We start from the raw sequence: 17635 nt of genomic DNA on the forward strand, positions 1-17635 counted from the left end.
GGTTATTAAACCATAGGAGATGAAGCCAAGATCCTGATCCAGACAGTGTGGCTTCAGTATCAGTGCTTCTAACCATATCACTGATTGCCTAGAAATACACAGGGAAAAGAAGCAATTGCCCAGGCCTGGAAGTGACTGGACTCTCCTCTCAATAACCTGATGATAGGCTCCAACAAATCCCAAATAGAGGGGATTGGAAAAAACATATCATATCCACATTATATCCCAAAGGATGTCCAATGATATAGTGTAGGAAAAAAGATTCTGTTACAGCAAATGCTCACATAGTGTGATTCTATTTGGCTTATGGTTAAATATACACCACCACTGAAAGGTTAAGTGAGAGTCAGTGAAGTAATAAGTCTCAAAGGTCTCAGATTCCTTTCACACTTCATTAGGTCTCTTATGAAACCTTGCGCTAATGTCTGGACCAAAGCTGAGAAGATAGTCATCACATGGAAGAGATCAGGATTTTGTGAAGCATGTGTGCCCAATGTGAAAAGTCAAAAAGTCTAATGGACAGAGAGAACTCTGTTTTTCAAAGACTTAAAGAGCAGAATTCAACAGCTATGGTTTAATACTGTCAGAAAATGAGGGAGTCAACAAAACAGAGGAAGAGACACATTGTTCAATTGGATATGAGAAAAGGGTAAACAATCTGTTTTTGATAGAAGATTCTTAAATGTGGAATAAGAAAATAAGTCAGGACAATACTAAAATATACCCACAGGATCTTGAATAAAACATTACTGTGAAAAAAGTTGAACTGTATAGTTTTTTAATTGCACTTGTTTCATTATTATTACCTTTGGGGGCAACATGATATGATGGATTGTGAAGGCACAAGGCCTGTTTCTGCCACTCCCTAGGTATGGTCTCCAGCTAGCATAATTCTTCCAGTATTCCGTGTGCTCATCTGTGAAATGGGACAACACACTCTTGCCTCCTAGGATTCCTGGGAGTCTTATGTTAAGTGACATACTGTGAGCATTTAGTTCCAAACAGAAAATCAACACAGGTTGCATCCTGTATTCTCTCCTTTCTTCTAAGTTCTGTTTTCCTAAAACAATCTCTTTTTAAGCATTTCTATCCCTAACTTAAAGTTTTGTTTGTTGGTAGAAACATAAAACTTGTGGAGGATTAAGAGAAGCAATCTACCTACACACAGATGAAATGTATATATAAGAACATGAGAATAAACTATTAGTATATCATATGGAAAGATTATCTTATGCTAAGTTTGGTGTGTTAAAAAATAGAATCACATAATAAACAACAATGTCCTACTGTATAGGAGAGAGAACTATATTCAATATTCTGTGACAACCCATAATGGAACAGAATATGAAAAATAATGTATATAAATGTACAACTGAAACATTTTGCTGTACAATAGAAATTAACACTGTAAATCAGCTACACTTCATAAAATAAATTTTAAAAACAAATTAAAAATTTTAAAATAGAACCATATAAAATTTCACACAGGTATGCATCTGTAATAAAAAAAATCACTCATAATTACACTTACACATTGTAGTCAATCTATTAACTATATCAATCATGTTAAAAATCAAGAGGTTTTAAAAAAAAAAAAAATCAAGAGGTTTTATGACAGTAGTGTAGATTTTTGAAAAAAATTCCATTTCAATTTATGTGAATGTTTTATAAACCATAAAATTCTAAATAACACACAGTGTTGTTTTTATTGCAATGTCCTATTAGCTTCTAGAATAACTGGAAATGTCATCAAATTAAAATCACTCAACGTATTAAATTATAAAATTTTATTCACTGGAGTTCAATATGAAATTCACAAGTAAAGTAAAGGAAGTCAGTTTTCTAAGAAGTTATAACAACATATATAATAGACAGGAAGTCAACAAAGATTACAAACAAAATTTTTAGAAGTCTTCCCACAATTTCATCTTCTAGACTTGTGGGGGTAGTAGTAGAAATTAATATCCAATTTTTACACATCATATCCGAAATGCTTCAGCTTCCTAAGAAGTAAAATAAAGAGAAAATATCCTTAAATAAACACGTTTATAATCCTGATTTTTTAAACTCAATCTAATAATTTGCACTGTAAAGAAATAGTGATCAAGAAATGTCTTTCAGTCAGGACTTTGTACATTTTAGTAACCAATCAATGAACTAAAGTATTTTTTTCCTTAATGAATTATTGAACTTTTACCCACTAATTTTGATCATCTTATGTCATAATCATTGAACTTTCTATTTGTCTGTCTATTTTTTGGCTGAACTGTGAAGCCTGTGGGATCCAAGCGGGGATCAAATCTGGGCTGCAACAATGAATGCAAAGAGTCCTAACCACAGGACCACTAGGGAATTCTCTTGCCTTTCTTTCTTTAAAAAAAAAAAAAAGCAAAAAAATTTTTAAAAGCTCAAGAACTCTCAGAATTACCACTCTCTTCCCAATGTTATAAATTATCAGTTTATTTTTGAAGTCTTTTCTGCAAAGTCACTTATAACCATTTTTATGGCATCAGTGAAATTGCCATTCTTTTAACCTACAGCCAGAATTAGCAGGAAATAAAAATTTTAAGACATGCAAAAAGGCAAGTGATAAAATTTTTAAAAATTAAACAACAAAAGGCTTGTTTCATTTCGTTGATCTTTCCTCAAAATCCTCTTTCTTATATCTTGGTCACTTATTAAGACATTTAATATTTTCATTTCCACCACACTTCTGTGTTCAGATGGTAAAGAATCCCTCTGCAATGCAGGAGACCTGGATTTGATTCCTGGGTCAGGAAAATCCCCTGGAGAAGAGAATGGCTGCCCACTCCAGTATTCTTGCCTGGAGAATCCCATGGACAGAGGAGCCTGGCAGGCTATAGTCTATGAGGTCACAAACAGCCAGATACCGCTGAGCAACTAACACTCACTTTCTGTGTTAATCAGTTTTTTAAAATATCTGGAATTTTTTAAAGTATTATGGAATTGCAAAAGGTATTAATTTGTAGTCTGTTGAGCACACTGTTGGAATGTTTTACTGAATGCCTGTCAGGTAGGGAATTTAGAACCATTCCCAACTCCTTTTTCCAGGAATGTAGGGTCAAATGAGTTAAGTAATTTTCAAAACCTTGTATCCAAGTCCCTTATATACACTCAACTTAAAATGAGCATCAATACTTTTAAAAAGTAGTAAGATTGGAGTGGGAAAATATTTTCTGCTATTTTTTGCTCAAATCCAAAAAGGCAGGTAGAGTTTTAGGAGAGAACATGAAAGAGAAACAGGGAGATAGATGAGATGTATACAAATACCTTCTCCCTCTTTTGACCGATACCTTCTCCCTCTTGATTCACCTCTGTGATAACTAACCCCTCCCTAAGGAGGGGATGATTTGCCCCAAATTCGGCAGCAATCACTGGCAAAGTGGTGATGGTGGTGGTGGTGGTTTTAACCACAGAGAGCCTGTCAGGATCCTCTGTCCATGGCATTTCCCAGGCAAGAATGCTGGAGTGGGTTGCCATTTCCTTCTCCAGGGGATCCTCCCAACCCAAGAATGGAACCAGCGTCTCCTGCATTGCAGATGAATTCTTTACTGCTGAGCCACCAGGGAAGCCCTCATTGGCAAAGTAAACACCTAGAATTTCCCTTAAGTTCAACAATTCCTTGTGCCATGTTTGGGAAACAAGGCATAAGCATAACACATGAATTTGCAAAGTGGTTTTCCTTGCCTCGTATTTCCTCCACCTCCAGCTTGTGTTTCTTCAGTCTGTACTCCGAGGGGTATCTTCAATTTTACCCAATTACAGTAAGAGAGAGATGGAACAGGAAGCAAGGGAAAGGCCAGATGAACGGTGGGGATTGAAGAGTGCACAGAAATCCACTTCTCACCTGATTTAATCCGGGCAGTGGTAGATAATGCTGCTCCTCGGTTTTCTCTCTGGCTGCTCTTCCTAGGACAAAGTGCATTCAGCACAGGTGGTCTCTTAGCAACCTTGGTTCCTGTGTCAAAGCACATTAAAAGCCTTTACTGAATAGTGAGGTGGTTTGTGAAGTGGACAGGCAGGGAGCCTGGGTGGAGAAACTCGCGAAGAAGTTGGGAAAATGTGATATGTTAATTTTAGTGGATTACAGAAACTACAGCTAAAAAGTACATTTAAAAACTATAGCTAAAAAAAAAAAAAAAAAAAACAACTATAGCTAAAAACTACACCTTTCACAGAAAGGTTAAACAGAATTCTAGAATTTTCCTGACAGGGCAAATATTTACCACTCATTTAAAACAATAGTTCTCAGGGGGTGGCAGGAACAGAAGAGATGTTGTTTAAGGGTTACATATGTGCAACTGATAGACAAATAAGTTCCAGAGAGGTAATACACAGTACAGTGAGCATAGTCGTAAAATTGTATTATATACATTAAACTTGCTAAGAGACTAGATATTATTTGCTTTCAGCACAGAAGAAATGACAATCATGTGACGTGATAGAGGTGTTAGCTATCGCAACTATAGCAGTCATATTACAATATAAACATTTCAAATCAGTATACTGTACACCTTAAACTTACACAATGTTTGTGTCAAATATAACTTAAATTTTGAAAGGTTCTAAAATTATTTTTAAAATATATGTTTCATTATCTTTCATAGTACAACAAACAAAATTTCTCCTTCTGCATAAGAGGCAATACCTTATGAGATTTTATATCTGCTATAAACTTTATAAGTTTTAAGATTTTGTATCACTTTTACAAACAAATTAGAAAGTGGAGGAGTGAATTTATTTGCAAAGACCAGGCTGTAAAATTCAGACACAACTGAAAAATTATTTATCCAACAAAATAATGATTATTACAACTACAAAATAATAGAAACACTACTTAGAAAATCATGTTGAAATATTTAAGAATGACTAAAACCAATAACTTAGGACCAATCATTACACTCCTGGGTATATACCCAAAATACAAGCATGGATATCCACACCAGAACACACATTCAAACTTTATTTGTAATATCCTCAACTTAAAAAAAAACCAAATGCCTATTAGTAGATAGATAAATCCATATCATGGAATATTATACAATAATGAAAATTAAGTTATAGCTACATGAAAAAACAGTGGTGACTTTTACAAACATAATATTGAGTTTTTAAAATGCAAGACACAAAAGAAAACACATGGTAAATATATTTATGTAAAGTAGGAAAACAGTTAAAGCTGTATGACTTAGGGGTGCATAATATGGGTAGCAATGGTGTAGGTGGGTAATTGATCAAGTAAATCTAAGGACTGACTACCATAAAATCAGGATAGTCGTGGTGTTAATGGAGAGCTTTCAGAAAGTATTTCATTTCTTTCTTTCTTTTTTTAAATTTGGCCCTGCCACATGCCATGCAAAGATCTTAGTTCTCCCTGCAGTGGAAGCACTGAGTCTGAGTCTTCATCACTGGACCACTGGGGAAACCTCTTTTTTAAAAAAATTTTTCACTTTCTGTTATGTTGATAATCAGTTTTTAATTACTTGTTAAACTGCACATAGAAATTTTATATGACTTTCTGTAGGTATGTAGGACTTCACAATTGAAATATTCTTTAAAAAGTCAGAGAATTATCTACAAATGTCAATAATGGCTATAGCTGTCGAGTTTGGGTGAAGGACTATATGTGATTTTTTTTCCCCCTTGTTTCTTTCATTTCTCACATTTTCATTTAAAGGATGTTGCTTATGAAACTTCAGAACACTAAAGAAAATAGTCTTCTAACTCCCTGTTCTCTTTCTTGTCCATCTATTTAAAAGTAATGACTTTATTTTTGTCAAACCAATCATTTTAACAAATATGAACTTGGGAAAATTAAATGTATCAGTGAGAGATTTGAATGAAAATATGTAACCTACACTTCATTCAATAAATTACGCATTTTCATTAAAATGGTTCACTGACCCATTTCATTTTTCTTGAGTTTATATTAAATCTCTTTGGCTAAAGAACATGTTCTTACTTCATTCCAAAATGCTCATGAAAAACAGGAATGTGGGTGGTTCCTGTTTAGGTCTTGTCCTTAATGCTAGATCTGTTTCTAGAACTAAATCACTGAAAACACTCAAATCTGTACCACCACAAGTTTACTAGCACACTCAGATTTTACTGGGGGTTAAATGATGCTCGATTTACATTTTGCCTAATTAGTCCTTGCTATGCAAGAAGCTTGATAATCATGTGTTTTTTCTCTTAGGAACATTCTTTTGGAGGAATGGCTATTTCACAGCAGCATTTTCAGAAAAAAAAGATTTGTAGTGTTTTTTATTGGATAAAACATGCACTGAATAAACAAATTTCAAAAATAAGTTGATTAATTTGAAACAAGTTAGCACACTTCTTAAAGTGTAATAGAATGTATTGAGTGGAACTATCTTATTTTGAATATAACATTTAAAAATCCTAGTTAAAATAACATTAACTCCAATTTCTGATATAAGACATCCTAGGTTATTTGGGACCTAACATATTTCATGGTGAAATTTCAGATGGCTGCAAATAATTGCCCCTATGTTTTGAATGTCTCTCTATACTTTTCTTTTCCCTATTTACAAAAGGCAGTGAGAAACAATTTATTTTGTAGAAATTAATTTCTAGAAAGTTATGCTGAAAGTAGTATGAATAATCTCTTATCTAGTTTTCAAAGCTTGTCTTTATTATATTCTCTTTTGACTCCACCAACAGTCCAAATAATCTAACCCAAATTAATCTGTTTATTGAATGGTTGAACAGTGGTATCCCACAAAGAAAGTTAGACAAATGTCTAGTAGTAGTCACTTTTGGTCTCTGGGGGTTGAATTTCATAGCATTCTCTGTTTTTCACCCTGCCATCAGCTTGTAGGTGCTAACCTTTCAAATCTACAAGATTGTAGAGACTCCTGGGACCCCAAGAAGAGTGCATTTGCTAAATGGTTTGGTCGCCTAGGAAAATCAAAACAATGCAAATGAACCAGTAAAACTGCCTCTATTACATAAAATTATTACTTGTCCTAAGACTTCACCAATTCTCAATCTCTCCCAACCTCTCCTATTTCCACTTATTAGGCATGGAGTCTCAGTCAAGACAAAGAAGAGAACATACTTTGCAAAGTCTCTTTTTCAATCAGAAGAAAAACACTTTTCATTGGATTCAAGATTATAGTCTTAAACACATGAGTCACATTTCAAAAATATTTTCTGTTTTGATAAGAATTTGCTAATCCTACTTGTTTCCATCAATATCTAATGGTCAAGATAATATTCACAGAAGTTCCCTAAATACACAAATAGAAAAATGAGACACAATTGAAATCTGTCCACTCTTGCTTAACAAGTCACTTAAAGTGGCTCAGACAGTAAGGAATCTGCCTGCAATGCAGGAGACCTGGGTTCGATACCTGAATTGAGACAATCCCCTGGAGAAGGAAATGGCTAGCCACTCCAGTATTTTTACCTGGAGAATCCCAAGGACAGAGGAGCCTGGCAGGCTACAGTCCATGGGGCCATGAAGAATTGGATAGGACTGAGCAACTACCTCTTTCACTTTTACTTTTAAGTAAAGTATAATGCCATTTATCATGGGTCTAGTGTGTGCCAGGTTATGATTAGGCACTATTGGGATATGGAGAAACTGCCCAAGGTTCAAAGCTAGAGCCTTGATGCTAGTAATCTAGAACTCTGCCCCCAGATGCCACTCTGTTTCAATTATGTGGATTGATTCTTTTCAAATGAAAAGGAAACTGACTGAAATGGAAATATCCACATGTAATTACCAACAGCCATTCTTTCTCTTTAGTCCTGATTCCTTTCCGTATATGTGAACTGCTGGGTGAACAAAGGGATGGATAGTCTTGCAGTTACCTCTCTGGGCCTGATAACCCTGAATTTGCCAGAATATTTTTACAACAGCCAGTTTTATTCACATCAAAACCATCTTCTCTTTATAAATCGATCTTTCACAGGCCACTACTACAAGCTTAATATCTAGCAACCTGATTAGCTGAAAGTTCAGTTTTTTTTAACCTGTTTTTTATGAGTTTTTACTCTCCGCAATTTTATTCTCTCCTATTATTAGTTTTGTTATCAACCCACTGATCATCTTATGACTGACAAGTTTGTCCCCCTTGATCTTTTTTTTTTGGCTGTGCCAGCGGCTTGTGGGATCTTAATTTCTCAATCAGGGATTGAACCCATGTCCACTGCAGTGGAAGCACAAAATCTTAACCACTAGCCCACCAGGGAATTTCTCCTCTTGGTCTTATTAACATTAGCTGGATGGAGAAATAACAAGAATGCTTCCAGGACTTGGTAGTTGAGAGACGGGTCAGGAATAATATTGGTGGTATTTGACTTGGATCTGCCATTTACCATGAGACCCTGGGCAAGTCAGGTTAACTCTCTGTGCCTCTGTTTGTTAGCACTTCTATAAAATGGGGATGATAATAACTGTGTGTGTGCACGTGTGTGTGTGCACACACTCAGTTTTGTCTGACTCTTTGTGACCCCATGGACTGTATCCCACAATGCTCCTCTGTCCATTGAATTTTCCAGGCAAGAATACTGAAGTGAGTTGCCATTTCCTACTCCAAGGGAATCTTCCTGAACCAGAGATCGAACCCGAGTCTCTTGTGTCTCCTACATTGGGAGGCTACTCTTTACTACTGTGCCACCTGGGAAGCCCAATAATGACAGTAGCCACTTCTTAGGGCAGTGTGACAATTAAATGAGATAATACTTGTGCCTAGCGAGTAAACACTTAATAAGCAAGGGTAACTATCATTATCAATTATACTCTACCATATTGCTTCCTAGATGGTACGCCTTGAATAAATCAGTCTTCTCAGTTTCTCTTTGGGTATCCAAACATGAAAACTGTCACACACCTACTCATCCTTTGAAGCGCAACATATCTCCTCTGTGATCCTTCCTGATGTCCTCAGGCAGAATTTAGTGTCCACTTTTCTGGAATGTATTGAAACTCACTACAGCGTATTATGGTTATTTGTTTGCATGCAACCCCCATGGGCAGTTGCTGTCTTCCTAGAAAGTGGGGATGGACTTTGTAAGGCATGGTTCCGGCGAGGCAGAAAAGGAAAGACGACCTCAACAGAAGTAGGTTACCTTTATTCAGGCAAGGAGGGGCGACAGTCGGCCTAATGACCAGGCTGAGCGCCGAAAGGGATCAGGGAGGCTTCATACTTATAGGGGGTTTGTGGAAGCGATAAGGGAAACGTCAATCAAGTGGGATATTTTGAGTATTCTTTTGTTGAGATGACACTTGTAGTTGGGCAGGGGGTGATAAGTCTTCTGGGTGGGTGTAGGGGGTGGTAGGTTTCCGGACAGGGGGTGATAAGTCCCAGATAGATGCAGCTGGCCTGGAGCATCAGGATGGAACTAAAGTTATGCTTTGTTTTCTCCGAAGTTAGATGATTCAGCAAGGGGCCTTTGAGACTGTTGTTCTCTTTTCTAGGCCCAAAAGACTCCTTCAGACTTAACCATCCTGAATCCCACTGCACCATGGTATTTGATGTTAATCATTTTTTTTTTTTTTTAATTTTTTTATTAGTTGGAGGCTAATTACTTCACAACATTTCAGTGGGTTTTGTCATACATTGATATGAATCAGCCATAGATTTACACGTATTCCCCATCCCGATCCCCCCTCCCACCTCCCTCTCCACCCAATTCCTCTGGGTCTTCCCAGTGCACCAGGCCGGAGCACTTGTCTCATGCATCCCACCTGGGCTGGTGATCTGTTTCACCATAGATAGTATACATGCTGTTCTTTTGAAACATCCCACCCTCACCTTCTCCCACAGAGTTCAAAAGTCTGTTCTGTATTTCTGTGTCTCTTTTTCTGTTTTGCATATAGGGTTATCGTTACCATCTTTCTAAATTCCATATATATGTGTTAGTATGCTGTAATGTTCTTTATCTTTCTGGCTTACTTCACTCTGTATAAGGGGCTCCAGTTTCATCCATCTCATTAGGACTGGTTCAAATGAATTCTTTTTGACGGCTGAGTAAAATTCCATGGTGTATATGTACCACAGCTTCCTTATCCATTCATCTGCTGATGGGCATCTAGGTTGCTTCCATGTCCTGGCTATTATAAACAGTGCTGCGATGAACATTGGGGTGCACGTGTCTCTTTCAGATCTGGTTTCCTCGGTGTGTATGCCCAGAAGTGGTATTGCTGGGTCATATGGCAGTTCTATTTCCAGTTTTTTAAGGAATCTCCACACTGTTTTCCATAGTGGCTGTACTAGTTTGCATTCCCACCAACAGTGTAAGAGGGTTCCCTTTTCTCCACAGCCTCTCCAGCATTTATTGCTTGTAGACTTTTGGATAGCAGCCATCCTGACTGGTGTGTAATGGTACCTCATTGTGGTTTTGATTTGCATTTCTCTAATAATGAGTGATGTTGAGCACCTTTTCATGTGTTTGTTAGCCATCTGTATGTCTTCTTTGGAGAAATGTCTGTTTAGTTCTTTGGCCCACTTTTTGATTGGGTCATTTATTTTTCTGGAATTGAGCTGCAGGAGTTGCTTGTATATTTTTGAGATTAATCCTTTGTCTGTTTCTTCATTTGCTATTATTTTCTCCCAATCTGACGGCTGTCTTTTCACCTTACTTATAGTTTCTTTTGTAGTGCAAAAGCTTTTAAGTTTCATTAGATCCCATTTGTTTAGTTTTGCTTTTATTTCCAGTATTCTGGGAGGTGGGTCATAGAGGATCTTGCTGTGATTTATGTCGGAGAGTGTTTTGCCTATGTTCTCCTCTAGGAGTTTTATAGTTTCTGGTCTTACATTTAGATCTTTAATCCATTTTGAGTTTATTTTTGTGTATGGTGTTAGAAAGTGTTCTAGTTTCATTCTTTTGCAAGTGGTTGACCAGTTTTCCCAGCACCACTTGTTAAAGAGGTTGTCTTTTTTCCATTGTATATCCTTGCCTCCTTTGTCAAAGATAAGGTGTCCATAGGTTCGTGGATTTATCTCTGGGCTTTCTATTCTGTTCCATTGGTCTATATTTCTGTCTTTGTGCCAGTACCACACTGTCTTGATGACTGTGGCTTTGTAGTAGAGTCTGAAGTCAGGCAGGTTGATTCCTCCAGTTCCATTCTTCTTTCTCAAGATTACTTTGGCTATTCGAGGTTTTTTGTATTTCCATACAAATTGTGAAATTCTTTGGTCTAGTTCTGTGAAAAATACCGTTGGTAGCTTGATAGGGATTGCATTGAATCTATAGATTGCTTTGGGTAGAATAGCCATTTTGACAATATTGATTCTTCCAATCCATGAACATGGTATGTTTCTCCATCTGTTTGTGTCCTCTTTGATTTCTTTCATCAGTGTTTTATAGTTTTCTATGTATAGGTCTTTTGTTTCTTTGGGTAGATATACTCCTAAGTATTTTATTCTTTTTGTTGCAATGGTGAATGGTATTGTTTCCTTAATTTCTCCTTCTGTTTTTTCATTGTTAGTATATAGGAATGCAAGGGATTTCTGTGTGTTAATTTTATATCCTGCAACTTTACTATATTCATTGATTAGTTCTAGTAATTTTCTGGTAGAGTCTTTAGGGTTTTCTATATAGAGGATCATGTCATCTGCAAACAGCGAGAGTTTCACTTCTTCTTTTCCTATCTGGATTCCTTTTACTTCTTTTTCTACTCTGATTGCTGTGGCCAAAACTTCCAACACTATGTTGAACAGTAGTGGTGAGAGTGGGCATTTTTAACAATATTGATTTAATAATTGCACATCAAGCAGAAGCTTTCTTGGAAGACTTAAAGTTCATTTTGCTCAAAAGACGACTACAAGAAAAACACATATATTAAGTCTACTTTTACCACCAAAATTTCAAAAATAAAATCCTAAAGTTGGGTAGTTTCAATTTCACCTCCGGAAAATGTCTCTCTCCCACAAAATTTATGTTTAATGAAATTTATCTTTTAGAAACCTGAGAAATCATATAGGAATCATACCTTGTTGATGTTTTTGCATTTTTTTTTTCTTTTTTGGTCTGTAATTATGAGACCTAGTCAGACGTTGGAAGAGACCAAAACTTTTGTACTGGCCTACAGGGTTTCATGATGGAAATGTCCTGTTGGGATGGTTACTGTTTTTCCAGCATAATGGTGATTTGTCTCCTTAAGATTCCAGAAACAGATGACAGCCTGGTAGGATAGGAGACATAAACTCCTTAATTATGAGTCATTCAGAAGTTAACTAAAAAATCGGGCATATTCAATAGTTAAAAGGATTTTGTGCATTCTCTAAGTTTCCAAAATAGAGTTCAAGGTGCATTTTCTGAATTAATGATGTGAGGAATTACATGAGGAAGAGAATTTAACAGATATCTGAGAAATTAACTCATCAACGATATGAGCATTTTACAGAGAAAGCTTGAATGAGAATAATAATAAATGGCATAAGGTTTTACACTGAGGTGATTATGAGCATGATTGTTAAACCTTGTTTCCTGCCTGATTAAAATATGATTTCAAGGAGACCTTTCTCTCTCTAGCTGAGAAAAACAACTGTAGTGAAAAAATCTCAACTATGACAGAAATGTTAGCACTGGCAAAGAAATTGAGATTTCTTCCAGCTTCTCATTTGACAAGCACGGCCCAGAGAAGTACAGTAACTTGTCTGAGGTCACACAGTTACTTTTCTTCTGAGCTACCATATTGACTGCCTCAGCAAGTTTTTGATACATTTATGATAAATTGGATTCTGCATTTCACCAGACTTGGCTATTTGAAGATATTCTACCTTCACCACCTCCCAACTGCTTTGACTCAGGCCAAGGGAAGGCCAATGTCCAGGATAAAATAAGCCACAAGGAGAACTGGGAAACTTGAGAGGTAAGACTTGCCAGAATTGACAAAGTGGACTTTGCTTGGAGACAGAAACATGTGCCCTGTCACAGAGATGGGGGTCAGGAAGGTTGTGGAGCCGGATGGAACTGGTTTGAGATTCTGGTTCTGACTGGTATTAGCACGATAGCCAGACATTTACCTTCACCTGCTATCTCATCTGGAGATAGACATAACCAGTCTTGCATGGGATTGAAAGGATTTTACTGATAACTATAGTTAAGAATGGCCTGCACATATTCTGATTTTAATCTCATAAAGCCACAGGAGGTGAGCACTAATGCTTCTATTTCCTTAGTTGGAGAGACTGATGACCAGAGACCTCAGGGAGCTATTTGAGATCACACTCCAGGGGATGACCAGGGATTTGAATGGAAGTGAGTTTGGCTTCAAAGCCTTAGCCACTGCAGCATCTCAGGAGTGGTCAGAAGAATGTTGCCTGGCAATGGATAAAATAACAGTTGATATGATGAAGCTTGGGAGTCAAAAAGGTGGATACTTCCTGCAGTCCAACAATGATGGAGGGAGGTGAGGGACTGAGATGGACTTAAGAGATGGCAAGCCCCAGGAAGCTGAGACAGACATGCAGACATGTGGGCCAGAGGGCACTGTCTGGCCTGACAGAGCCCCGTGAGGGTCCACCTGACCCCCAGGAGTACAGAGAGGGTCCCAGACCTCTGTGGAATCCCTCTGCTCTAATCCTCTTCAACTGTAGTTCTCATGCTTTCCCTCCATGTCAACATCTGTCCAATCTGGGCCTTCCCAAGCCATATATGAACATGCCTCACATTTTTTAAAAACATTAATTAATTAATTAATTAATTGTTCTGGCCATGTGCATAGCATGTGGCAGGGCTTCCCAGGTAGCTCAGTGGTAAATAATCTGCCTCCCAATGCAGGTGTTGCAGGAGACTCAGATTCATTCCCTGGGTCAAGAAGATCCCCTGGAGGAGGAAATGGCAACCCACTCCAGCATTCTTGCCTGGGAAATCCCATGGACAGAGGAGCCTGGTGGGCTACAGTCCAAGAGGTTGCAAAGAGTCAGACATGACTGAGTGAGCTCACAGGCACACACAGCATGTGGGATATCAGTTCCCTGACCAGGGAAGGACCCTGTATTCCCTGCGTTGGAAGTGAGGAGTCTTAGCCCCTGGAGCAACAGAGAAGTCCCTTGCCTCACACATCTTGAGTAAATATTCTTGCCCTAAAATGAATAGTTTTTCTACCTATGAACAAACATCTCTTAATCATCCACTACTGAGACTCCCGAGGGCTGAAACGTTCTGAGACCCTGTCCCTAAACCAAATAGATTGCACTGCCCCTAAGAAGACATAAATTACTCAGTTATAGGCACTTAACATTAAGAAAGATTCTGGAACCAAAACAATCAAAATGTTTTCAACCTTCTCCCTGCCAAGTTCCCCAACCCTTGCCAGGAATCACAGCTGGAGTGCAGTCTCACAAGGCCAGACGAACTGTCCAGAGTTGTGGCGAGGACTAGCCCTACAAAGCTTCCTTGTGGAAGGAAGGAAGGGTGGCGCCACATGACACCTTCCCTGGTGTGATGAAGCAGGAGTGGAGCTGAGGCCAGGTGCTTATTTGTTGGGTTTGGGGGTTTTATCTGCAGAGCTCTCATATAGAAACAAGTGTCCTCCCAGGTTTGGCGAGTAGAGGGGAGGTCTCTGGACCTGTTTGACTTCTTAAAAGCATTCAGGAAAACCTTTTAAACTACTTTCTTGGCCTGCAACACACACTCGTTTGCCTAAGTTCATTGCTAGCAGTTTTGTCTTTTTAATCTAATATTTGATTTCTGAAACTAGCTAAGTGTTATTTGGAGTCAAGTCAAGCTGAGAAGGCAGATGGCCAGGTTGGAGAACAGAATTTCAGGTTCAGTGAAAGACTGTAACCTCTTCTAAGGCCAAATTAAATTTCTAGCATTTAGCACAGGGCTAGGGCTTCCCTGATAGCTCAGTTGGTAAAGAATCCGCCTGCAATGCAGGAGACACTGGTTTTATTCCTGGGTTGGGAAGATCTGCTGGAGAAGGGATAGGCTACCCACCCCATTATTCTTGGGCTTCTCTTGTGGCTCAGCTGGTAAAGAATCCGCCTGCAATGAGGGAGACCTGGGTTCGATCCCTGGGTTGGGAAGATCCCCTGGAGAAGGAAAAGGCTACCCACACCAGTATTCTGGCCTAGAGAATTCCATGGACTATCCATGGAGTTGCAAAGAGTTGGACACGACTGAGCAATTTTCACTTTCACTTTGGAACAAAACGGGTACTCAAAAAATAAAAAAAACTGGGGTGGGGAGGATGAGATTCAATTTTATGGTGAGTTTTTCTGTGCCTCCCAAGCTTGTTGCGTAGAAGGTAAACCCAGGGAGGAACACTGAAAAGCAATGAGTCATTTTCTAAGAACGCACAGCTCTCCAAGGTGAGGTCCGATGATAATACCCGTCCTCAGTGAGTAGGTTTGGGGGATGATGGCCCTGTGGAATGCCTGCCCACTGTTTGTACTTCTCATGTACCATGGATCAAGGCCATTCTGACTTATATCAGTTACTCATGAAATGACTTCTCTCTCCTACCTTATTCTGAGTTTACTGACCCTTTGCTAATCTAGCACTGTGTATTCACACAGTGGGAATTAAATAAACATTTGCAGAATGAAAGCTTGCAGTGGAAAACAAAAATTTCATCCTGTCACCTGAGCATACAGGGTAAAACTTTGGGAAGTAGGTATTCTTTGAAACAACCCTCCTTTCTGTCTCATCCAGACACAGAATTGGAGCTAGGAAGGGGGGCAACCAGTCTTTCAGAACCACAGAAGCACAGAACCAAAAGAAAAATTTTAGAATGCTGATTATAGAAGAGCAGAAAAGCTTATTAAAATAATAGTTTGTGCTTTGAAATTGTTTTGAGTTTCCCCAGCATCGTTGATCTTGTTGTAGTTGTTTAGCCACTAAGTCATGGCCAACTCTTTGCGACCCCATGGACTGCAGCATGCCAGGCTTCTTCATCCTTCACCATCTCTTGTAGTTTAGCCATAGCCTAATGTCCTGAACTGCTTACCATTTGGCATCCTCCAATGGCCCCATCCTCAGCATTCCCATGGCTGACACAATCCTAAGGATGCTGTTATTAAAAGCACTAAAAGCCAATTATTGTCTCTATAGTTTAAACTTTCCCATCAAAGATCACATTGGAGGTTCCAGGTTAAGAAGATTCAAGAAAAAATTCAAATGAGGGACTTCATCAATAATGTTCCCATACTCAGCCACTTAGAAACACTGTGAGTAAAACCCACCACCTTATCAAAGAGGTTATAACTCTTATCTCATAAACAAGGAAACTGAGGCTCAGAGAGGGTGAGTACTTGCTTAAGGTCACACAGCTTGTTGAGCCAGGCCTCAGGACCAAGCCAGCATCTGCCTCCTTCCAGCTCCCTGTGATGCCTCTTTTATTTAGAAGGCTGATGCACATGTTTAAGAGGACTGAACATACATAACCAAAGCAGAAAACTCTCTTAGTCTGTAATCCTGAGGAGGGACTGGAGTGTCAGCTTTCATCTTTTCTGAGAGGGCTGGGCAGGGCCCCAGCTCCAGAGTCCTCCTTTTCCAGACAGAAAACACAGTGACCTACTTTGCAGGACTCTCAGAAACAACCATTATTTCAAAAGAAAAAAAAAAAAAAAGGGCTGCAAGGACAAAGCCTTTGGCTAAACATTCAAGAAGGCAATAAATTCAAGCAACATGACAGATGCCCTCTGTCTGCAGCAAAACTCAAACATGGAAAAATGACAGACAAGGCCCAAGTGTCCAGTCCAATACTCCCCTGCAGACACCTTCCATATGTAAATTTCTCGTTGAAATCACTGAAACCCTCTCTTTGGGGAGGGAACACAGAAAGACAGAAATAATGTTAATAATAATTATTAATATTATATAATAATTAATAATAAATATTAATATCTGGCATGACCACAAGGCTGGGTAAAGCTTTGAGATCATATTAATCCCCTGCTTCTCCTTCTGCCTTTATTAAGCCAGAAGGAAATGGAGGGGATAGAATTCTAGTTCATATTAGATCATATAACCAGCCTTATAAAAACTGGAGAGACATTGAAAGACAGGGAGAGAAAACAGGCTTCCAGAGTCTTTGAGCCTCCTGCATTCCCCTATCAGAAGCAAGCAAGACTTCTGCTAAACTTCCCTCTTGTCAACATTTTAAAAGGCCAAAAAAAACCCCCACAAAACTTACTGTTCAGGGGTTCAATAAGTGAAGTCCAAAGTCAAGGAGATGATCTCTCTCTTTTGTGAAAAACACCATCTGCTCCTAGGTGGCTCAGGAGACTTGCTGGGCTGTTATTAATAACTGGCTTAGCACTTTCCTGAGAAACATGAGCCAGGCTGTCACGGGAGCAGGCGAGTGGGGAGGAACTGACAGACACAGGTGGGAAAAATGATGACAAAAATACCCTTAGGCCCACTGCTACTGCTAAGTCACTTCAGTTGTGTCCGACTCTGTGCGACCCCATCCCTGGGATTCTCCAGGCAAGAACACTGGAGTGGGTTGCCATTTCCTTCTCCAATGCATAAAAGTGAAAAGTGAAAGTGAAGTCGCTCAGCCATGTCCGACTCTTCGTGACCCCATGGACTGCAGCCTACCAGGCTCCTCCGTCCATGGGATTTTCCAGGCAAGAGTACTGGAGTGGGGTGCCATTGCCTTCTCCTAGGCCCACAGAGAAGTGCAAAT

At 38.8% G+C, this 17635-nt stretch overlaps 1 protein-coding gene across 3 annotated transcripts; it reads right to left on the reverse strand.

Moving 5' to 3' along the window:
• Positions 1 to 1766: 1766 nt before the first annotated feature.
• Positions 1767 to 17296, reverse strand: MRLN (myoregulin). 3 transcript variants are annotated; one of them, XM_043926768.1, is made up of 4 exons: positions 17141 to 17296; positions 11987 to 12178; positions 3869 to 3979; positions 1767 to 2003 (listed from the first exon to the last, which is right to left on the reverse strand). In XM_043926768.1, exon 4 carries the CDS (start codon positions 1981 to 1983, stop codon positions 1843 to 1845), a length of 141 nt encoding a protein of 46 aa, XP_043782703.1. In that variant the 5' UTR covers positions 1984 to 2003; positions 3869 to 3979; positions 11987 to 12178; positions 17141 to 17296; the 3' UTR covers positions 1767 to 1842. The 3 variants fall into 3 exon arrangements, with proteins under 3 accessions (XP_043782703.1, XP_043782702.1, XP_043782701.1); XM_043926767.1 differs by lacking the exon at positions 11987 to 12178 and having other exon boundaries at positions 3869 to 4002; XM_043926766.1 differs by lacking the exon at positions 11987 to 12178 and having other exon boundaries at positions 17141 to 17290.
• Between the last annotated feature and the right edge of the window lie 339 nt (positions 17297 to 17635).

This window comes from Cervus elaphus, chromosome 15, assembly GCF_910594005.1.
Source record: "Cervus elaphus chromosome 15, mCerEla1.1, whole genome shotgun sequence".
NCBI classification, from domain to species: Eukaryota; Metazoa; Chordata; class Mammalia; order Artiodactyla; family Cervidae; genus Cervus; species Cervus elaphus.

What these genes read in the sequence shown, in the direction of transcription:
- MRLN (XM_043926767.1), bottom strand. Translation starts at nt 1,983, where the DNA reads ATGATGTGTAAAAATTGGATATTAATTTCTACTACTACCCCCACAAGT.